At 39.4% G+C, this 23,684-nt stretch overlaps 1 protein-coding gene across 4 annotated transcripts in view; it reads right to left on the bottom strand.

Annotated features, from left to right (window-relative positions):
- The window catches only part of Sltm (SAFB like transcription modulator), a 45,743-nt gene that overhangs the window by 2,308 nt on the left and 19,751 nt on the right, over positions 1 to 23,684 (bottom strand). For 2 of the 4 annotated variants that reach the window (XM_028771306.1, XM_028771309.1), the window contains 15 exons: positions 17,315 to 17,342; positions 15,551 to 16,019; positions 14,834 to 14,883; positions 12,528 to 12,646; positions 10,641 to 10,790; positions 9,982 to 10,085; positions 9,706 to 9,869; positions 9,080 to 9,165; positions 8,475 to 8,638; positions 5,872 to 6,052; positions 5,102 to 5,226; positions 3,836 to 4,000; positions 2,980 to 3,294; positions 2,737 to 2,881; positions 770 to 933 (listed from right to left, as the gene is read on the bottom strand). In XM_028771306.1, the coding sequence (XP_028627139.1) occupies positions 770 to 933; positions 2,737 to 2,881; positions 2,980 to 3,294; positions 3,836 to 4,000; positions 5,102 to 5,226; positions 5,872 to 6,052; positions 8,475 to 8,638; positions 9,080 to 9,165; positions 9,706 to 9,869; positions 9,982 to 10,085; positions 10,641 to 10,790; positions 12,528 to 12,646; positions 14,834 to 14,883; positions 15,551 to 16,019; positions 17,315 to 17,342 (2,429 nt within the window). Of the gene's footprint in view, positions 1 to 769; positions 1,001 to 2,736; positions 2,882 to 2,979; positions 3,295 to 3,835; positions 4,001 to 5,101; positions 5,227 to 5,871; positions 6,053 to 8,474; positions 8,639 to 9,079; positions 9,166 to 9,705; positions 9,870 to 9,981; positions 10,086 to 10,640; positions 10,791 to 12,527; positions 12,647 to 14,833; positions 14,884 to 15,550; positions 16,020 to 17,314; positions 17,343 to 23,684 lie in introns of those variants that run through there. The other 2 variants (XM_028771307.1, XM_028771308.1) reach the window with 2 other exon arrangements.

The raw sequence follows: 23,684 nt of genomic DNA, 5'->3' as shown, positions 1-23,684 counted from the left end.
GAAAGAAAGAAAGAAAGAAAGAAAGAAAGAAAGAAAGAAAGAAAGAAAGAGGGGTGGGGGTGGGGGTATGCTGGCATGGTAGGGTAATACCTGGAAGGCTGAGGCAAGAGAATCCTGATTTGAAGGCAGTCCAGCCTACACATTCTAAGACCAAGTAACCAAAAGACTCTTCAGAATGAGGAAAGCAACAGAGTGAAACAGAGCAAACTGTAAGGAACCCAGGAACCAAAAACCTTACACAAAACGAGTCACTAGTGCTCTCTTGCTCACAAAGAAAGCAAATGGCATTGCTATGCAGGCACAGCACAGGAGTAAACAATAGGATAGCAAAGCAGTATCTCCTCTAAAACAAGGGCATGAGACAGAGGACAGGAGAGAAAGATGAGGCTGCAGACACCACTGACACCACAGAGGAAGAAGAGAAACATCAAGCTTGCCCCCTGACCTCCAATAGGCTAGGGTTGAGTGTATAGAGCTGGACTTCCGGCTGCTTCCTTGACCTACTCAGTAGTAAGCACCACGAGGTTGTGTGCAAGGCCTCTCTCCATCTAGGACCCACTTGCAAGAATGCTAGTTGTTAACTTACAAACTAGCTGCCAGCTCAGTCTTCTGCAGGTTTAACAAAAGGTTTCAAAAGGTCTTACAAAAGGTTTCAGCATTGCTGGGGATTTACTAACTGCAATGTAACTTCTCAAAACTTCTAACAATCTTTAGGAAAAGGACTACCCAACTGTACGACAACAGAAGTTTTAAAAGATTAGCTACTCACCTTGAGTGTTGGGTTATCATGCCTGCTCCTGCCCGGCCATCAGCCATTCGTCTTGTGTCATGGTAGCTACTAGGCCCCTGAGAGGGTGGGCCATGCCACTCTTTCCTTGGTCCACTTGTGTCCCGTCCATGACGTTCCACAACATGTCGCTCTTCAGGGTAGTGCTGGGAACAGCACATGAAAACATGAGTCCTGGCCGCTGGGTCCCATGCACTGACTCACACTGCTGAGCTTTAATGGCAGAGCAAAGCAGTAAAATGTCCGAGGCTGCACAGATGAAGGAGTGGTCACCTACTCTGCCAGGAGATGCTCAGTCCCTTCATCTCTGTGTCCACACCCACCACAACTCCAGCACTATTTAGACACAGGCACTGCAAATGCCTGGATAGATCTCTACATATACCCAAGAGGCAAACACTAAAGAGCAGTGGAGGCTGGGTATATGGGCAAGTTATCACAACAGTTTCAGATTCAGAAAGGCTGTCCTGTTTTACCAAGTAGGACTTAGTGCTTAAACTTGTACATGTGCTCCATTATGGCTTTACCAAGTGTGGGGACACAGGAACACAAGTATTTGTAGAACTAAGGACAGGAGGAGGAGCCGAGGGCTGCTGACATCCAGCTTAGGCAAAGCTGTCAGCATCCACAGGAACTTATATACAGTATTGGCCAAACAACTGACAGACATTATAAACTTCTGACAAAGAGTCCAGGCTCTCCTCCTCAGGAGATGTTTTTAAAGGGGGCTTTCTGAATGTAGAGTGCTGATGCAAAACAATTTCTTAAGTTGTATCCTAAATAAAACAGTAACTGTATCTTATGCGTAAGTTTTGGTTAGGGTTGCCAGGTTAATGAACTCATGGAAACACTAATATGAAGTACGGACACACTAATACTTCTGTGCTGGATAAAATGATGTACAGTGATATAGTTCATGACAAGATTTTAAAACAATTTCTGGTTAAAACAAAATTTCTATCACTGAGGGCTGGAGAGGCTTAGTATATATAATGTTTTCCACGCAAGCACGACTGAAGCTCAGACCCCCGGAACCCACATAAAGGCTGGGTAAGGAGCCTGGAGTGCTGCCGCACGCCTTTAATGCCGCACGCCATTAATGCTGGCACTTGGGAGTCAGAGGGAGGTTGGTCTCTGAGTTTAGGCTACAAAAAAACAACAACAACAAGAGACAAAGGGAGAGGGGCAGAGGGAGAGGGAGAGGGAAAGGGGGAGGGGGAGGGGGAGGGGGAGGGGGAGAGAGCGACTGGGTAGGAGTAAAGGCTGCCACTGGAAAAGGTAGAAACACAAGGTTGCTGGAACAGGCTAGCTAGCTTGAGCAGCCAGAATTGAAGCTCCAGCTTCAGCAAGAGACCCTGACTCAAAAAATAAAGTGAGAAGCAATCGAGGACACCAAATACGCTTGCATGCCAAAAGATGATGTAATGAATCTTGCTGTGTATTCAAGTGTCTAACACAAACACAGCTCCAAATTCTGTCTGGCATAGAACTTATAACATAAAAATGTATTCCCACTGGGCAATGGTGGCACATGCCTTTAATCCCAGCACTCAGGAGGCAGAGATATGGAGATCTCCATGAGTTTGAGGCCAGCCTGGTTTACAGAGCCAGTTCCAGAACAGCTAGGGCTACACAAAGAAACCCTGTCTCAAAAAACAAACAAAACACTCATCAAAAGCATCTCCTATAGGCTGGCTATAACTCAGCAGTTAAGAGCAGTAGCTGCTTTTCTAAAAGACCTAGTTCAGTCCCCAGCACTCATATCTGTCTGTAACTCTAGTTCCAGGAGACCTGAATCCCATAGGCACAAGGCATAAAAAGGGTGCATGTACACACACACACACACACACACACACACACACACACACACAGGCAAAACATCCATAAAATAAAAATTTAACTTTTAAAATGAGAGAAAAATGTAAGCATGAGCTTCCAGGAACTTTTACCTGTGCTCCACTTCCTCTGTCTGAGATGACTCCTCGGTCTCCGTCTCGGTTTCCATAGCCTGAGGCACTACTCCGATTCCCAGGGGGTGCTCCCCTCACAGTGTGTCCGGAGACTTCTCTCCCAGATCGTTCTGGCCTTTCAACTCTGTTAACATAGCACAAGAATCAAAACCTCGCTTTCTATTCTTAAAAACTCAACCACACAGTAAACGCACAGTATACCATGAAGAAATTAAGAACTACCTTGACTCCCGTTTCTCTGTGGACATACTGGCTTCACTTTTCCAGGAGGTTGGTCTAGAAGGATTCGGCACAGCTTCTCGAGGATGTCTGGGGTGAGCGACCTCAGGCCTGTCATGAAGGATTACTGTTCTTCTCTCATCTCGCTCCCCTCGGACCTCTCGTCTATCTGTTTCTCTAAGTTCATTTCTTGGTGGTGGAGGCTCATTTCTTCTGGAATCACTGAAGTTTTTAGGGTACCTTTCAAAACTTGGCTCTTCTCTTCGGGCAGCTGGCCTCGGTTTTTTTCCTTCACTCTGACCAACAAACCGTTCCCGTCTATTGAAGTAAAACAAATACAGGTCCTAAGAAGTGTTTACTCGCTTGTACACTCAACTAGATCTGCATAACCTATAATCAGGAAACCTCCTTTTAAGGGAAATTATGGCAAGGCTGCCAGAAAAGCCCTCATTACCATAATGATCTTCTTTTAAACTGAGCTGTCTAACACAAAGGTTGGTTTGTTGTCCAGGAGAAATTGTATCAGTGTAGTCCTACCAGCCTGCATGTTTTACTGTTACAGCCATGCCACATCTAAAATTAGCAGTCCTCATTCACAGATTTTATTGTTTTTTTTATGAAGTTTCAAATGACTGGGTAGCTTTGGCTGACTCTTCAGTCCACACCTCCCAAAGTCTCTGTCCAGTTGAAGGTAGGAAGAGAACAGCACTCTCCCACCAGTGAGAACCAAAACCAGACATACAGTTTGTTCTGAACACTCAGTGTGGATTCAGCATTTTGCTAAGATCTTACAGAGAACCAACACTGTGACCAACAAGGCTCCTATCTTGGACATAAGCATTGCAGTGTGTCCACCAACCTTTCAAAAGATGACTGCACAGATGTAGTGTCAGGAAACCTGGCCCGCTCTCGGTGACTGAAGTCAAGGAACCTGCTCTGTTGACGATAGTCAGACCCATGGCCGAATCGTGCATCTGTATCTAGAGATAACTTTTTATTCTCGCTCCAGTAAGGATCATCTCGCCTTGAAGAGAAATTTTTGCTCATTTATATAAATTATTTGATAACAACCAAACAGCATTCACTTGGATTCATAGATGTTATGTTGGAACTGTGGACATAAAAGGCTACTAAACTCAAGATACTACAATGAGTAGCAGGGACAGAATTAGTGCATGTGGCCATTTTCCTCTGTGTCATAAATATGAGGAGAAAAGTATTGAAAACTGCCTGCTTTTTGTGCGTGCAAATGTGTAAGAGCTTGTCTGGGTACGCGTGCGTGCGTGCGTGCGTGCGTGCGTATGTGTGTGTGTGCGTGTAGAGACACAAGGGCAATGTGAGTGTTGCCTCCACCTTACTTTTATTTTAAGACAGGCTCGATCTCTCCCTGAACCTGAGATCTCTCACTGAATGAGCTACGCGGGCTGCCTGTCTGCCTCTTCAAAGCTAGGATTACAGGCTCAGACTTGTGCACCCTGTCGTGTCCCTGGGTGCTAGGGATATACATGCAGAGCTCAGGCTGGCTCGGGAGTCACTTGGCCCACTGGGTCATCTCTCTAGCCTCAACTTCCTGTTCTTGTATCTTCAGATGAAAAAGAGGAAACGCCTGGATCACATTCCTAACGGATTGTAAGCAGCAGTTTTCAGTTTCCCCATTTTCCCCTTAAGTGCAGGGGATGGCCCGGGCCCTGTCTCATGCAAGGGAAGCATTCCCACACTGAGCTGCATCCTTAGCCTCAGCAACTGTGACCCTCATAGAAGCTGGGGAGAGAAGACTAGAGCACAGTGCATCCATCCTACCCATTTCTCCATTAAACAAAAAACAAACAAAAACCTAAAGTGCTCAGAACTTATACTAAGAAAATGATACAAAACACTTATATGTCTGTGTACCTCCAGTTTCAATGAGAAATCATATGGTGCTAGAAGAGGCAAGCTAAGAGAAAACAGACTGTTCCTGTCTGCTAGTGCCCTGGATCCTATCAGCACTGCAAACCTTTCCCTTCATCTTAGCCAGGACTATATTTTTCAAGAGCTGGGAGTGTTTGCATTCCAATTCTCTAGCCCTACCTCACTAAGAGGAAGACAGCAAGCCAACCCACTAAGGAAAAAAGGAAGCAACTACCTATGATCTACATCACGTGGACGTTTCAAAGAATTCCTTTTTTCTTGTTCATAACGAAGCTGCTGCTGTTGTCTTCTGAGTTCCTCTCTCTCTCGAGCAATCCGTTCGGCTTCCCTACGCCGTTCCTTCAGACATACAGGAATGAACCAAATACAAAGTAAAGACAGAAGGTAAGTCTCCATCTGGGTTAAGAAACCATCATAGAGAAGCACCAGGTAGAGCACATACCTGGGACAAATGCATTACATGTTAATCACCTAGACTACAGCTACTGATGGGTGACAGTAAAATAACAGGGTTGAGGGGTACAAACTGGTAGCCTGTGGGGGAAGGTCAGATTTCATTTAATAAATTGACTTGAACAAAAGCACCTAAAGGAATGAGTAAACTAGATTTTAAGTGCCTTAAGCCCTGGGTGGCAACTATGCAGAGAGGCATTATTTCCTTCCAGCCTTGGGTAAGGAAGTACTTGTTATTTTCTATGTCTGGGGTGGTGACAGAGCCTGGATTACAACTACTCTGGACTCAGTCCTATGCTCATACTAATAGGCTGCCGTTATACTGCAGAGCTATAGGTTACTTGCAATCAACAAGGAAGTCACTCTTCAACACACTTTGAACTCGTGCCTAATTTGCTATCTGTCAGGGACACTTCAATGCTCATTCTGATCTACAGGAGCTTTACAGTAAGTAAAGCAAACTTGAGGGCAAAAATATTACAGGGTTTGCAAAGGTGAGTTGTTCAAGATGAAAAGATTTTCTGACTGCACCTGTTCAATACGAATGCGTTCCCTTTCCAAGCGTTCGCGTTCCATTCTCTCTCTCTCTAGTTTTTGCCTTTCAATTTCTAGGCGCTCTCTCTCTCTCTGTAAGCGTTCCCGTTCTTCCCGTTCACGAATTATTCTAATGCGTTCACGCTCTCGACGCTCTCTTTCTGCAATCTCTTTTCGTCTAACAAAAATCAGTATTTAGAAATACTTAAATTATGCTAGCACTGTGTGAAAAATAATAGCTTTGAATTTGAATTTTTCCTCATGATTGGCAATTTTAAATTCCACATTAATCTTAATAATTTTAATGTTATTGGAAAGAACGCAACATAAAACTTTAAACATATTCCAGTATTATCATTTATTTATAGGAGTGTCACTAATCAGCTAAACTTTATACACTATTTGCCTATTAGATGATTTTGGTTAAATGAAAATACCACCATAGTAAAAACCCAATAATTGACGTTTTAAAAATGTATATAAACTTGTAACACTACAACTTTTATTCTTTTTTTTTTTTTTTTTTGCGACAGAGTCTCACTATATATGTAGCTCTGTCTGGCCTCAAACTCACTATTTAGACCAGGCTGATCTTGAACTTGTGGCAAACCTCTTGCCTCTGCCTCCAAGTACTGAGATTATAGGTGTGTGCCATCGTAACTGGCTCAAAACTACAACTTTTATCAATTATTTTCCACAAAAAAATTGTAAAGTCTACCATATAACTTTATCTCCTGAAATAATGTATATACTTTATTCTGGTGGCTTGGAATTATAATCACAAACAATTAAAACAAATGTTATATAAGAGAATGGTGTACTTAAAGGCCACTGCAATAGATAATTGCAGGGACCATTCTTTTTAGTCAAAGACAATTCAGTACGAACACACAGTGGACCGTGCTCAGTGCTTCTTCTTTACTTCTTGACCCTCAGGTAAACAGCTTTTATATTTTTTGCACACTTGCATATTTGCTTGTAGCAATTCAGTATTCTCAATGGGTCATTGCTATTCCCTTAAAAACTATGTGGCATTTTAACTGAGCGCAGAAGTCAGTAGGCTGTTACTACCATTCAGTGGATGGAGACCAAGAATTCTACAACATTTGATGCATGAACTGCTGGTTCAGTTTTATAGACCAAAGAACATGACCTACAGAGCGAAGATTACCTAAGACTTTTAAACCCTTTTCTATGCCACAGTGGACAGCAGTGCAATTGAGAAACAACATATGCCTTTAAAAGGTACTCTAAAATTTAACTGTATTTTTAATAAGTGGTAGGCTTGTTTATTTGCTTTAGCACAGGTTTATGTATTAAATTTTTCATTAACACAACTCAAAATTTATTTTTTTAAAGGGGATAAATTATATATTGTAGAGGGCTTTACCCAAGATTTGTTACCATTTCAGAAATCATGTTTAAATTCCTTCATTTCTTCTGGAACACTTCTATTGGCACATGACTCACCAAAAAAAAATCCATCTATATCTGTAGCTTTCCCACTCTTGGTGAGTCTAATAAGATACAAACATCTGACTAGTTCAATGTATCTTCTACACATCTAAACATTTATATCTGGAATATATACATACATATATGTGTGTGTGCATGCACACACACATTACAAATCACTTTTATTTGTTTACATTACTACTAAATCATTACATTGATTATAAGCAGATAAGTTACACATTTTTCCCCAGGAGAGTAAAGAGGGTATACTTTAACACTTTGTTTTTAAAAGGTCACTGGGCTAGATGTATTAGTGCATGCCTGAAGCTTGGATCTAGTGTTGACGAAGGTGTTTTGCAAGGAATCATTTTCTTTAGCCACAAGCAATGAGTAAATTCCTAAGCTGCAGCTTTTAAAAGTTCCTAATATCTGAGACTGAGTAGACGAAATTCCGTGAGTAAACTCTGTGCAAGGTAGGTTTAGCAGATTAAAAGCACACTATGAAATATGCTCTCAATATTTCGTATGGCATCCAAACACAGGTATGTGGATATGACCTGGAACTTCAGTGGGTTTGTAGATATTGCACTAAAAATGGAAGCATCCGCTTTTGCTTTTTGGGCTGTTTTAATGTGGATAGAGTAGGAACTGCACTATAGCTCACAGAGCAACTAGCCTTCACTTACAAACTAATGCAAAGAACCTTGACGGTTTCCTCAGATTTGTGACAGCAGTTCAACTCTGTAACTTACTCTGATACTATCTGGAAATTATCTCCTCCTTTAAGACCTAACTTTTATGGCAGCAGCTCTGAAATAGAGGAAAGAGCACTAGACTTGGAGTAAGACTTGGATCTGAGTCCCGAGTCTGCCACTCATTAGCTCACTGCATTGGAAGAGTCATTTAGCCTCTCCAGGCCTCTGATTTAGTATTAACTAGTGGGCTTAATTAGCTTTACAGAAGTGAGTTGGAGATAACAAACAAAAGAGGATTGTGCACATGGTGGAGTGCTGTGCAAACTTAAACCATCAGGTCATACCTTCCCCTCCTTAGAATGACAGTCTTCTAGGGGACACAATCCCTTAGCAGGCTGGGCTTAGCTAAAGACGCATGTTAAGGACTGCTGTCAAAAACGCTGCTCCTACCTTCTGAACTCCACTGCTTGTTTCAGTCTTTCAAAACGAACTAAATGTTCTCTCAATCTTTGTTCCTTCATCTTTTCAAAAGGCAAGATCTCTTTCCTTCTGTAGTCTTTGTCTCTTTTTTTATCTAGGCTAGCCCTCTCCTTTTCTTTGCTTCTTCCATGACCCTATAGAAGAAAAGACAAACATAAGAAGACTAGAATAATTAAAATAACCTGCGGTTGCATACTTTAGGTTTCACTGAGGGGAGCTAGAGAGGTGGCTCAGAGGTTTCAGTGGTCACAAGACTTGGCTGCACTTGCAGAGGCCTCAGCTTTGGTTCCCAATACCACAGAGCAGCTCTCGACGCCCTACAAGTCCACTTCCCGACTCAATCCTTTCTGGCATGGAAGGATGAGGGTAGGGGATCCTGCATGCGTGCACATAAGCTCATGCAGACTCATACGCTTAAATAAAAAATAAATCAATAAAACATTTTCTAAAGTCCAAATAACCAATAATATTTCTTTTTCAAAACCTAAACTATGTCTTTCAAAATGATTTGGTGACAACAACTTTATCTTTTGGAAACAGGTCAAACAGCAGATATCTTCATCTTGAAGACTTACTTTCTCATATCTGCCCCTTCTTGATGGCCTACAGTGATCTCCTTTGGTTTGGTTTAGTACCACCATATGTCCTGGACTCTTTGAACCTAAGAGAAAATAATACTTTAGATAAACAAATGGCTACGAAATATTGTTGAAAGGAACGTATTGAATAAAACTGAATTTTCACCTGATATAAAAAACAACCTATTCGAACTTAAATGCAAATGCATTATAATAATCTGTTAAATACTTTCAATAATACCAAAAGAATTAGGATTCAGTAAGATATTGCAAATCAATGGCCACTGCTTATCTGGGAGAGAGGGGGCCTACATCCCAAACCCAAGTCAATTAAGACTTGAGGATACAGCCAGGGCCATTAGTTATAAGAATATGTAGTAGGAAGGAAAAAGTTGGTCTACAAATCCCCTTTTCTACTCCTGGTTCTAACACTTGAAAAACGAATCCCTTTTGAACTGCAAACGAGCAGCAGCACAGCTGGGAGGGGCTGAGGGAAGGGAAGAAGGGAGGAAGGGGAGAAGTGGGGGAGCGAGGGAGGGAGGAAGGGAGGGAGGGAGGAAGGAAGGGAGGGAGGGAGGGAGGAAGGAAGGAAGGAAGGAAGGAAGGAAGGGCACAGGACGTACTTATCCGCTTCTTCTCCTCACTCTTTTTCACGGACTCTGAGGTCTGTGCACTTGGACCATCGGTGCTCTTCTCATCTTTCTCTGTTTTCTTAGTATCTTTGCTTTCTTTTTTTTCCAATTTCTCAGATGACCTTTTCTCTTCTTTTTTAATAGATGCTTGTGTCCTGACCATATCATTCAAGACAAAAAAACAGAATAACTACTTTTGCTATGTACCAAGAAGTCATCTGTCTATCAGAAGCCAGTCTTAGCTGAACAGCTATCAATCAGCCTTACTTGGCACTCCTATCACTTGTATTCTTTTTATCGCCAGTACTTCTTGAACTACTTTTTTCATCATTTTCTTTCTTCATTTCTTTCTTAGAAGGATCACCTTTGACCTGAAAGGTTTAAACAAAAATAAATGTTTTTAAAACTTTTAAGCTTTATAGTTGCATTATATAAATGGAGTTGAGCTGGACACAGCCACACATGACTGTAATCCCAACACTTGTGAGGAGGATACAGGATGATCTCAAGTTCGAGGATGATCCTGGGCAAGTTTGGATCTCACTTTGTAGCTCATAGTAGTCTTAAACTCATGACTTGTCTGTCTCTCCCTCCCCGAGCTCAGGAATTATGGCCATGCACTATCACTCATGACAGAGAACTGTTTAGACTGAGACAAGCAGTTCTAAGACTGTTCTTATCTGAAATACTCGGACAGAGACTGTCCCACACTTTAGGCTTCAGACCTCTGTAACCACTGTCTCTGTTGGTTTAGAATACAAGTATCTGCATTCACTTTCCCTGCTGAGAGCATCTTAAACAAAAACTCTGAAATGGACCAAAATCAAAAATTTTGACCACTGATGAGACTCAAACAGTTTTATTTTTGATTTTCAGATTAGGCCTCTTGTTAACGTCCCTTTTTATGAAAAATTAGTCACACTTACTTTCTCCACAGAAATCAGCTGTCCATGTAGTTCTGTGCGATGAAGATGTGCAATACATCTGGATACTTCTGTGCTTGAAGACATGGTTACAATGCCATAGCATTTTGCCCCAGGACTTCGAGCATTTGTAACTACCTTTGCACTTAAAACCTGTAAAATTAGATTATACCTCAGAACTGTACATCTGTGCACATACCTAAACAGATGAGACTCAGCACGAAGACCACTCAGATTAAAGGATAGTAAAGATATACTATGGGTGAAATTCTGTCCTCTCATATTTTTGTGACCAAAATCTACCCTGAGAAGTAATTTCCTTGAATATTTTGAGTACATATTACCTCTACCCAAATAGAGCCCAAACAAACTACATCAATAAAGTAAATAGTACAAAAATAACAAACAGGAAGAAACTGGATCTGGACCAGTGTCCTCATTGTGGACACAGCCTGAATCTCTTACGGACAATGTATAGATGTATCTGCAGACACTTTATAGAAGCCTTTACTCGCTGAGTCACTTTAACTTTCAAAAATAAATAAAGAGAAAAGAAAAAAGGCAGACTTAAAATATACACCAAGAATACGCCAAGAACTGTAAGGTGATCAACATCAAACTGACAGTTCCGAGCAAGACAGACGAGTGAGAGGAAAAGCAGGACTGACCCGGACTCTAGAGAGAACAAAGACATACTGGAGAAGAAGGTGGAAAGAACTTAGGCAGGGTTGGTGGTAGGTTGCTGGAAGCTGTAGGCTCCATCTAAGTTTTAAGAAAAGCTGTTTGCCCTTAGAAATCTGAGTCCACAGTCTTAGCATCAATGTATATGGTATTCTCAGCAGTTTCTAGTCTGACAAGTGCCAACACTAAATAAAGCACTGTTTTGTGTTCTCTCAAACCACATAACTGAAACAACACAACATATACCAGAGTTGATTATGGGTCTGTCATTCTGATAACCAATACTGGTTATTAATTTGATAAGCATTTAGAGCCTACCAGGTGCACACAAAGTAGGGTAAGATCTCTATTCTCAAATAGCTAGTAGTAAGTAGAGCAAGGTAAAAAACTATGATGTATCCATGGAGGATGACAATTTGAGTAGATGCTTTTGAACAGAAAGACATGATTGCACCGAGATGCAGGCCAGTGGTAGCAGAGCACTATCAACTGGCTGAATGTTCTGTAGTTGTTTTCTTTACTGTTAGGGAGCCACCCCACTTTGACACAGCATTAACATTTCCAAACCTGTTTTACTGATTATTTAGAGGCTTTTACATCTTTAATTAGAAAGTCATCTAAGCAAAGCAGGTTCTTAAGGGTGAAAGACAGAAAACATTGAGAATGGTAGTCAGTCCCATGATCAGCAATAAAACACAAGAGTTTTACATTTTCCTCATTAGTGGCTGAGAACCTCCACAACAAAAATACATGTTTCCTCTGCAGTTTACATATCCTACTACCCAATTCTATCCTCTTATACTTTCAAGATGACTAAATAGTCTCAGCGTCTGCCAGATCCTTTTCATCATGGTAAATAAAACACAGCTCTGAGCTAACATGAGTATACACTTGGAACTCAAAGACTCCCAAGGCTCAGAGGTACAAAAATATATAGACTATAGGCCTAGAGAGATGGCGCAGCTATTGTGAACACTTGCTATTCTTGCAGAAGACTCAGGTCCAATTCCCACCACCCACATGGTAGCTCACAGATGTCCATAACTCCAGTTTTTAGGACCTCTTCTGACCAGGCACACCCCTGGTACAAAGAAATCATGCAAACACTCATACACATGAAACAAGGTAAATCAATCTAAAAACCTAAAAAAATATGATAAAGTATATCTATATAACTGTTTTGAATATTAAAAAGTAAAAAGGATATACCTTTCCATATTTGCCAAAGAGGTTCTTCAAATCAGCAGCTTTGGTATTAGAAGACAGTCCACTGACCCAGATATTCTTGGTTGAGCTTCCACTGCTGCCGCCAGTACTGCCTGTGCTCCCTAGGGCAGATTGAACAGCAGAGGCTCAAGCGCCTGCATGAAGTGCCTGCAGTGCCTTGCAAGGCTCACGAGCTTCCATTATGAAATCTTTTCTCGTTTTAATTTTGATAATATAAGATTACAATACCCCAAATCTTACACACTTACCATTATAAAAATCAAAGAGAACAGTGAGAGGAATATTTGTACATTCCCTGTTACATGAATTGTAACACAGAGTGAGTGAAAATTCCTTATTTTTTGTTATTTTGTAACAAATGCTAACAACCTGTCCTCAAACCATTACACTGAACTGAGGTGCCTGGAAGCTGTCCTGTGGCAATGAGCAGACTGCTCCAGTGTGGGACATCTGTCATGGACACTAAAGGTTCTGAGAAATAGGAAAGAAAAAAAAGGGAGATCCAGAGTGGGGAACAAACATTTTAATAATTCATCTTCATTTTCTTTTTCTGTTTTGGCTTGGAGTTTTTGCTTGTATGCTTGTTTTGGTTTTTTGAGAAAAGATTTCCCTATGTAGCCCTGGCTCTCCTGAAACCAACTCACTGTAGACCAGGTTTGGCCTTGACCTCAGAGATCCACCTGCCTCTGTCTCCCAAGTGCTGCAGTGCCTGCGCTACCACACCTGCCCACCTTCATGAGAATCACAGGTAGTTTAAGAACTCTAGACCTAAATAAGCTTCTAAAATAACCTTCTAAAAATAATCATTACTTCTTAATAATCATTATTAAGAATGGAGACCTCAAAATAAGACTAGGGAAGTGGTGACAGCTTTCTGAACTGTCTCCACACAGATATGGCTTCATACATGTAAGTGTATGAAGCATATAAGTTAGTGCCAGCAGTGCTTCCTTCCTTTAGTGCTGTGATACAGAAAACAATTTCTAAAATGCCATGCTATCATATGTGCAAAAAGAAGAAGAGTAAACATTTGAGGGCTTTAATATCACATGAAATAAATGCCAGCAACTGGAAAGCTGTTCCATGCAGGCTTTTACAGAGAAACCATATAGATGACTCAAACCCTAAAAATACCAACAATTAATGTTTTTCCTATTCTTAAGGACAGTCATCAGGATGCTTTATCTTATGACATGTTACTTAGAAGTTTATATATCTACAGAAACTAGCAATACTTGGGCCTGGATACTTACCTAATTATAGGAAAAAAAGAGTTCTAAGTAACAGGAAAGAAGGCACCACTTAACCAAAATTACTAAGTTTCTCAATTTAAAGGATAAATCTTTGCATCGTATCCATGAACTCAAACTATAAAGGACAAGGATATTGCAATTATAGTTACTGAGTCAAGTTAGTAATAATTTCTTACTATGAAAACATACCAATGAAATACAACCACAGCAAGGCACGAAACCCTCCTTCTGACATTTGGGAGAGATTTGTGGATTTGGCAATATATAAGTGCAAAGCATGTTCTTTTAGGATTTTTTTTTTAGAAAACAAATGCCCTATAAGCCATCATAGAAGAGGTACAACATGAAGTCATACTGCTCACAGGCACAAGATAACCAGTTAGCTCCAAATAACAAGCAGTCATAAGATATGCTCCCTACAGGAGTACAATGCGATATGCTCAAGGAACAATACATACTGGTATAAAGATCCTTATGTAATATACTACCATATACACTTATATAAAACTTTTAAAAATTGTTCCTCAGATCTTACAGGAATTGAACATAAAATTATTTCTCTACATAAGACAACCACCAATACAAAATAAATCAAATTAGGAGGTGAACTCTGAAACATTTAAATACTGTACACTTCCCATGTACAGAAGTATATCTCCTAATTTAAAGAATTAAGTACTATGAAATGTTAGCAGAGGATTCCATATATATATACAAGTATATTCATGATATAAATTTCATCCTAAACAGAACAGAAAAAGAGATGTGGTCATGTCTGATGTTTCAAACTCACTGTAACTAAAAACACTTCTACAATCGCTCATGCTCATATAGTTTACGAAGTAACTAAAGGATAAAGTTTTAAATGGCAGGGCTTGCTGCAATTGTTTTAATGCCACCAGTTAAAGGTTATTGAAACTTGTGTCTTCTCAACAGAGTTCTTAAGACTAAATGTCAAAGGAGACACAAACAATTAATGCTTTTGCTGGGAAGTATGTCAAGTTAACATGAAATAAATAGAAAAAATATTGTTACCTTTGTCATCTTTAGATGATGTCTTGCTGTCTTTAGATTCCTTTGAAGAGCTAAAGAAGCAAATCACCAGAAGAAAATTGAAAACAAAAAACAAAACAAAACCCAAACAGCTTGATATTGACAGCATTGCAAAACGGGTTCTACTCGTACACATGGACAACTCCAAAGGCCTACAGTAGGCTACTTGAGATGGCTCCCTTAGGATTCTTGTACTGATTTTGCCCAAGATGCCTGAAGATCTAGGTTTTCTGGCAATCCTATTCAGTGGATATATGACCATCTTCTCCAGATTTCAGGGCTGGGGCTTGACTTCACTTTGTGTTCTTAGGACTGACAGTTGTTCATTAACCACCATCACAAGGGTTTTTAAAAATAAAACACAAAAATTGTCAATTTGAAAAAAACAAAACAAAACAACAAAACAAAAAAAAAGAAACCAAAAAAAAAAACCAAAAAACAAAACAAAACAAAAAACAACAAAAAACAACAAAAAAACAATATATGCTGACAATTCCACAATGCACTCAGGACACACTGCATACTGTGAAGATCTTGATTTTTTTTTTTTAAATAACTTATGACGGTCAAAAATACTCTAGGCAGGATCATACGACACTAATTATTGTACATGGTCTTGAAGCCACCCCCTTAATGTAGCGCGATCTTATTGAATGCTGGAATTTCAGTATCGTAAAGAACTGACATAGAAAAACAAACCTCTTTGCTTGACCAGAGGCCCCTGTAGACGAGGGCCCTTTCTTCAAAGTATCCTTTTCTTTGTCTCCAGATTCTGCTTTCTTAGAACTTTCTCTGGCTTCCTTCTCGACAGGATCACCCTTCACGGAGTCTTCCTTCTTACCATCTTTATGGTTCGGATTCATCTCATAATCCTTGGTTTCCTTCTCCGGGCTCTGTGCAATGGCGTCCTGCCCATCTTTTGGCTTACTTGCTTCAGAATCTGTAATTTTCACATTTTTACCTGTTTCTAGGAGGTCATCACCATCAAAATCCAGAGTGATGGCATCTTCAGCCTGGATTGTGACCGAGATGTTGTCATCCTCAGCTTCTTTCCCAGTCGCACTAGCTTCCATCTCTTCATGAGCTGTGTGATCAGCCTCAGCTAGGCTCCCTTCTGAAGGAAGAGGTTTACATACTTCTTGTGTGCCATCACCAGAACCTGCTATATCTAAGAGGATTTAACAGGAATAAATATGGCAAAACAAGAAGTTTAAACAATTTCACATTCATAAGCTAGAATAGGACCTAGAAAATATAAAGCCAGTCATTAGCACTGATGGAGGGTTAGGGGGAACACAAGGATTAACTAACATACACAATCCTTTACCTAAGATCACTTATTCTTCGGGGGGGAAATGATCCCTACATACAAACATCAAAACAACAACAGTGAGAGAATGGATCCGTCCTCAAGAGTCAGCTCTTCATCTCTGCTGAGAAGTTGATGGTATCTGAATTGTTTTCCTCCGTGGCAGAGTGGGAGATGTGTAGATTTGTTTTCAATGTTCAGCTCATCTTGGGATTTAATCCTTGTGACCTTGGGAGCTCCTTGGTGACTTCCTGGAAGGTCACAATCTGAGGACATTGGTCTTCAGAGTATTCCCAGGCCCCATCTTTTTCACTCTTCAATCCCTGGGTAGTCCAGAATCAAATGCAAAACTGCTACGGTAGACTTCGAAGAAGCTCCTCCATGCCATCTAGGAAAGTGGCTGCTTGCTATCTGCATCCTGTCCGGGTGGTCTGCAATGACTGTTTGCAAAGATATCTTGCATTCCCATAGAGAGAAGACCGCAGGTATGTGAGATTTGCAGTCAGTAGCTTTATTCCATCGTTGCTTCTAGGCTTTTAATTCTGCCTGGCTGAGGAGCCTGTTCCATGTCCTTTCTAGTCCAATTAGGATAATGTGACTTCTGTCCAAGAACTCAACCTCATAGTGACCTCATATATTGCTACTGTTGTCCTGTGATTGTATTGGATAAGGTAGTTTCCCAAGACACTACACATGTCAGAAAATCCTAAGAAAGTTTCTCTAAGTAGCAAACAAAAGCCAGTTTTCTGGTCATTCACCATTCTTAGGACTAGTGCAGAATTCACTGAGTCACAAAACTCCGATAAGCACGTATGAGTTACTGCAGTGTCAGTCTTAAAGACAGAATCAACTTACCGTATGCTATAAGTTATTTTAAAAATCTACAGTGATTTTGAGTCTATTAAATCACTAAATCTACAGTGAAAAATGGTATTATTCACTACAGTAACTGATATGTACTATTAGGGCATAACTTGTGTTCAAAAGAAAACCAAAACCAATTGGAAAATTAAGAAGCTAACTTAATTCACTAAATTGGTAATTTGAAAAGAAACTATTTTAAAATAAGATTTCAAATAAGGAGTGTTTATTTTCATATAATTTGCTTTTCTATGTCTCCATAAACCTGAAGCTCTACTTAGCATCAAACATACCTTTCTCATTTTCTTCTTCCTCACCATCCTGAAATTCAAAGAATAATCAAATGTAAAATAAACTCACAGAGAACTTCATTTTAATAGCACAAAATTAGTCAAATTAAACTAGAAGATAATTTAAAAATATTGATTAGAGACACATATCACATGCAAATATGTGCCAATCAAAACTCAGATCCATTTAGAACTACGGAACACCCTTCTGCCATATATAACTCTATAGAAAGAGGCAAATCTCTCAGTAAGCACAGCATTTCATTAACCAAAACTAGTTAATATAACCCAAACCTAACTTGTACTACAGAGCTGTCAATAAAATTATTTTATGTCACTCACTTCATACCTTTTAAAGAAATGTTTTATTATTGCATTAGTGGGGAGGTGATGAGAGCCGCCACCCACATGACCATGTCTGAAGGGGAAGTCAGTTTTGATTTTCTTCTACCACAGAGGTTGGACTCATGTGGTTAGGCTTGGCAGCAAGCACCTTCACCCACATGTGCCATCTTACCAGCCTATCAGAGATACTTTTAACATATTATTATTCAAAGGAATTAGAAGTATAATCAGCAATGGAGTAGATACATGATAAAGAAATAAAACAAAGCCGACCTCCCTTTCTACATTTCATCATGGAAAAGGGATGATGATCAGGATGCAGTTCCAAATTACTCTTTCTAGAAAAATATGTGTTAAGTAAGTTCAAAGCTGTCATAAATATACTAGCGAATGGCCAACTTAAAATGGTATTTGTGCTGCAGGTAATCAAAGCAAAGAACACACCCATTTAAAAGAAGAAATTTTAACATAAGATACTTGATATTTCCCAAATTTAACTATGTGATAGCTTTAAAACAGAAATATCTCAATGAGAAGATGTTTGGAAGAGAAGGAATTTTGTCTTTCTTTTTAAGAAAAAAAAAAAAAGCTGACGATGTGCTGTGAAAGGGCTTAGCACTAACTAAGCTACTGGTCTGCAGCCAGAAGGGGAAAAACAACTTTTTTATTAAGAAAACACTGCTAATATTACTAAGGTAGTTCCACCAAGCTAAACTCTCCCAACATAAACCACAAAAAAATTAGGAAGCATAATAGTCTCAAAAGAACACCTTGGTCACTCAATTCTTCCCACAGTTGGTTCTAGTGAGCTGGGAAGGCCTCCATGAGGAAAGCCTGAAAGTGCTGCTTCTCAAACACTACAGAAGTACAACATAAGCCTGGAAGCACTGGTTCAAACAGGCTGCTGGCACCAGTCCCACAGCCTCTGACTCTGCAGGTGTGAAACAGCTGAAGAATATGCACCACTTAACATGTGTCCAGATGATTCAGACACTGCAGGTCCAGGAGAGACCTGGCCAACTCCTCCTGCCTAGCAGTGAAAGAAGATTTCAAGCAAAACTTTCAATGCACGTCAAAATTAATTTTTTTTTTTTACCATGGATAACCACCATACTGTTGCATGTGTGTGCATGTTACACAGAGGCCAGAGGTCAACAGCAGGTATCTTTCCTCTATGCTTCCCTTCCCCATTTTTGGTGAGGCAGGGTCTTTCACTGAACAGGGAGCTCACCAGTTAGCTAAAATGGCTGGCCAGAGAGCTCCAGGGCTCTGCCTGTCCCCTCCTGTCATCTCCACCTCAGCACTCCAGAGTTACAGGCGTGCATCACTTTGGGCTTTTAGATGAACACTTGGGATCTGAACTCCAGACTGCATGCTTGTACTATAAACCAATAGCAATATAAATACTACCTATCTGAGTACTGATATTGCATACTATGATTTCATTTAAAAATTTAATGTCTGTCTGTCTGTCTGTCTGTCTGTCTGTCTGTCTTTCAGTTGTCCTTAAGGTCCAGAAGACATCAAATCCCTCAGAGCTAGAGTCAAAGGCAGATAGGAGCTCCCCCCCACCATGGATACGAGGAACCAAACTCTGGTCCTTTGGAAGAGCAGTGTGTGACTCTTAACCACAAGCTAGCTCTCTAGTTCCCCAAGAATTTAATAAACTCCTGAATAGGGTTAGCAAGGTGGTTCAGTGGGTTCCTTTACCTATTGCCACACCTGAAACTTCTGAGTTCACCATGTGGACCCACATGTGGAAGGAAAAAACTAATGTAACACAAGTTGTCTTCTGACTTCCACAGATGTGCTGTGGCACCCACGTACCAACATACAATTGAAAATTCAAATAAATAAATAAATAAATAAATTCCTACCTCTCAGCTTTTGATTACACACTAAAGTCTAGCACTTGGAAAGAATAATGCTTTGGTAGAGTGGTTGGTAATGGAAGCAAGGGAAAATAAGCTATTCTCAAATTCTGAATACATTATTTTCATTTTATACTTATGTATGGTTTACTAGTTTATCTTGAAAGGCAAATAGCATGAGATGTCTTAACAAATGATTTACTTATAAAACCAACACTATACCACTTCCAAGCTATTCCATTAAAGGTGTAACACGATAAACTGAAGATATCCAAATTATTTGCTATTTTAAAAAAGTAAATTTGAAAAACAAAGTAATTGCTATATTTTCTGCTAATTAGAAATTCTGTTAAACTACTTTGTTTTACTAAAGTTTTAGCTCTTTTTTAAGTGTGTGTGTGTGAGAGTGTGTGTGTGTGTGTGTGTGTGTGTGTGTGTGTACAGAAGTCTTCTGTAAGAGCAGTATGTGCTCTTGAGCTCCCTAGACATTTTTCTTACAATTCTTGTAATACAGAGACAAACCAAGAAATACAAGAGACAGGAAAATGTCCAAACCCTGACACCTGTGTATAAGTATGTAGTGTGTTTGAAAATAATTTCCCTACTGAAAACAATCTTTAATTTGGCCACTTTAGGGATTATCTTGAATAAGAACATTTCATACATGAAAATGAATCACATTTTCTAAAAATCAGGTACTCAAGCAGTTTATCTTGTAGTGGGGCCTACAACCCCTAGTCAAATGCTAAAGGACTTAACATAAAGCTCCCCTCTTTCCATGCACCCTAAGGACAGCAAAGAGTCAAAGTCAAGCCTCACATGCACTTCTCTGTCATTCACATTCTACTGCCATTCTTTAGGCTAATGTGTGATATACATGTCTCTGCAAGGTTAAATAAACAAAAGAAGTCCCATATTCAGCTTGACTGAATAAGCCTTCTAAATCATCTTACATCAGTAACTGTCTAACATCTACCTGACAGTGCACTAAACAGTATGGGAAAAACAAAGTGGCCCAGCTAAACATGAGAACAATATAAACGGTACAGACAATAGCAACAGGCTTGCATGTGTTAAATATATTAAGCCCATAATAAGCTCTAAGAATCTGCTGAAATAAAGTCACCAAATAAACATATTATAAGATACTACTCTTTCTAAAGGGCTTAACCTCAGTACTATGGTAAGTTAAACAGAACTTAGAAAACTCTTAACAGTATGGAGTTACTTAGTAAAAAGAATATGATGTAATATAAACCAACAACTAAATAAATGAGCTCAGTAAGTAAGGGTACTTGCTGCCAAGCCTGATGACTTGAGTTCAATCCCCAGGACTCACATGGTAGGAGAGAAACCACTCCCACAAGTTGTACTCTGATCTACACACACACAAAATGCAATTAAAATTTTTAAAGATTATGAGACTAAGCATGAGATGTAATTAGTTGGTCTTTACCATTAAAACATTTTGTAACGCTATCCATTTAGACTTTATTCTACAGAATCACATGTAATATACCATAATGTATCAAGGAAAAAGAAAAGTAGTAGATATAGAATACTCTGTAATATGAACAGCAAGCAACCACTAGATCAAAGAGGCATTAACTTTAAGAAGAAAATGGGAGTAAACCTGGCTTTGAAAAGTACACAGAGCCGGGCAGTGGTGGCACACGCCTTTGATCCCAGCACTTGGGAGGCAGAGGCAGGCGGATTTCTGAGTTCGAGGCCAGCCTGGTCTACAGAGGGAGTTCCAGGACAGCAAGGGCTATACAGAGTGCTGGGATCAAAGGCATGTGCCACCACCGCCTGACTTGTTTGTATTTTTTTAAAGAAATAGACTAGGTCAAGGATTTTTTAATGTATTTTATATACACAGGTATTTTACCTTCATGTATGTCTGCACACCAGAAGAAGACATCAGATTCCACAGGACTACAGTTAAATTGCAGTTATAGGTTGTGAGCCACCATGTGGGTGCTGGAAATTGAACTCAGGACCTTTCAGAGAACAGTCTGTGCTACTTAACCACTGAGACCTCTCTCTAGTCCTAATTAAGGATTTTCAAAAAAATTATTAAAAAGGGAGTAGCAGGGAACTACAATGACACTTTCTCAATATCTTTGATGTGAAATCAAGAAAATATTTTAAATATGTATAGAATTAGATTAAAATAACTGTAGAGTCTCAAAACTTATAGATCTTTTTTAAACCAACAATTAAAAATGGATGAAACAAATCAACCAAAATAAAAAGAAGTATGTACCAGTTGGTGCACTACTCCTAAGGGGCACGACTGATCTGCAATACAGTAACTTGTTCATCTTCGTAAGAATATGCTATAACGGGAACTCTCAAGTCGTCATTAATGGCCTTGGTGGTGGTGGTATGTTACTTTAAGACTACTATATCTACTAATGTTCTGTGAGCTACAGGAAATGGGTAACTTGGAAGTATCCCTATGAGCTACTTACAGAAAAGGTCGAGAAATGATGAACAACTCAGGAACAGTGAATACTCACCCTGACTGCTGTTCTGACACAGCATTGACCACTAACAAAAAGTAGTGGATACATACAGGTCTAGCAGAAACTGGAGAACCTTTATATACACCAAAAATAAGGATAGCTAAAAATGCTCACTAGCAGAAGGTGAGAACACTCATTCCAATGATAACAATAGACTGACATACATTAAATATACTAAAGCCATGAGTCTAAAATAAAAAGGACAAAAAGCAAAGAGAATCAAAAGTTCATTTCATTAGAAGGTGCTAGTAAACTAGCTTATTATTTTGGAAATTGGTGAATAAAAGGAGAAAAAAACAATACATATCCTGGTTCTCCTTAATAAATACTACTTTGTAACTAATTAGTATATAAAAATTTAATTTTTCTAGGAATACTGAGGTTAATACTATGACCACTTTGAAACTCATCACTTAGGATTCATACAAAAAACAGCACAAGGGTGGCATCCTACCAGTAAAGCACCTGTCTCTCACACTATCCTTGCTGATAGTAAGCCTAGTAGTCTATTGCCAACTTAACAGTAACTATGGTAAGCAGAAATATGTTCAAAGACACCATGGAATACTACCAGCAAAATCTAGACTTTGGAAGCTCTAATGCAGGGCTTTGGAAACTGCTATTTTTATTGAAAAACAGCCAGGCCCATTCATTTTTACATCATCTCTAACTCCTTTCACACTATCACAGCACAGCTGAGTGGTTATGACACAGACCACACGACCCAAAACAGCTAAAATGTTTACTATCTGGCCCTTAAAGGAAGACTTTACGACCCATGCTCTATGAGATTATCAACAAAATCTCTCAACAAGTAAACCTAGGAGAAACTAAGTCAGAGAGCAAGGCTATAGATTAAAAGGGCATTAACAGACATGCCAATCAATCACAATTGATAGTTTTGAATTCAAACAAGACGTGTAAAAAAAATCCATAGCTGAATAGATATCTGAATATTGACTTCATTACTTATTGACACTATCATTTTTCTATTAATAATTTCTTTCAAAGCTACACATTGAACTTTGTCATAGAAAATGCATTTGACTTTAAAAACTGCAGAAATATAGATGCACAATATAGATGGAGGTAGAAGTGAAGCAGACTGAAGGAGCTGAAATAGCTCAAGATGGGTAATAGTTACATGTTATTTACCCCTAAGGCATCGGATATATTCATGAAAAATTTTTACAAGCATCAGCTCACAGGAGAATCTGCATGTATTTCTATGTCTCTGGGTGTTTTGCATACACGTTATTTACACAAAGGAAAATAAAGGATATTATATTTTCTTGTTGTAGATTTTTAGTCAGGGTCTAGTTCCACAACTCAACCTGACCTTAAACTTGCAATCTGCTGCCTGTAATGCACCTGTTTTACCTCCAAGGGTCAGGGTTACACTATGCTCTATAATTATGAGCTAAAAGATTTTACTTAAAATTTCTCTAAAGATGTAGCCTCCTTATTTTTTGATACAAAATGGCTATATCTTGGTCTCTGAAGTAACCATTTTCTTTAACTATCAGGATGGTTCGCTTATTCTATCCCATAAAAATCTGTTTAAACTTAAAAAAGACAAGCGTTCATGAGTTCCATGAGTACTGCATTTCTTCCTGCTAAATATGTTGT

The sequence above is a fragment of the Grammomys surdaster genome, unplaced genomic scaffold (genome assembly GCF_004785775.1).
Source record: "Grammomys surdaster isolate TR1022 unplaced genomic scaffold, NIH_TR_1.0 206, whole genome shotgun sequence".
In the NCBI taxonomy this organism is placed as follows: Eukaryota; Metazoa; Chordata; class Mammalia; order Rodentia; family Muridae; genus Grammomys; species Grammomys surdaster.
Note: the sequence above shows the minus strand (reverse complement) of the source record. Positions and strands in the feature narration are given on the sequence as shown.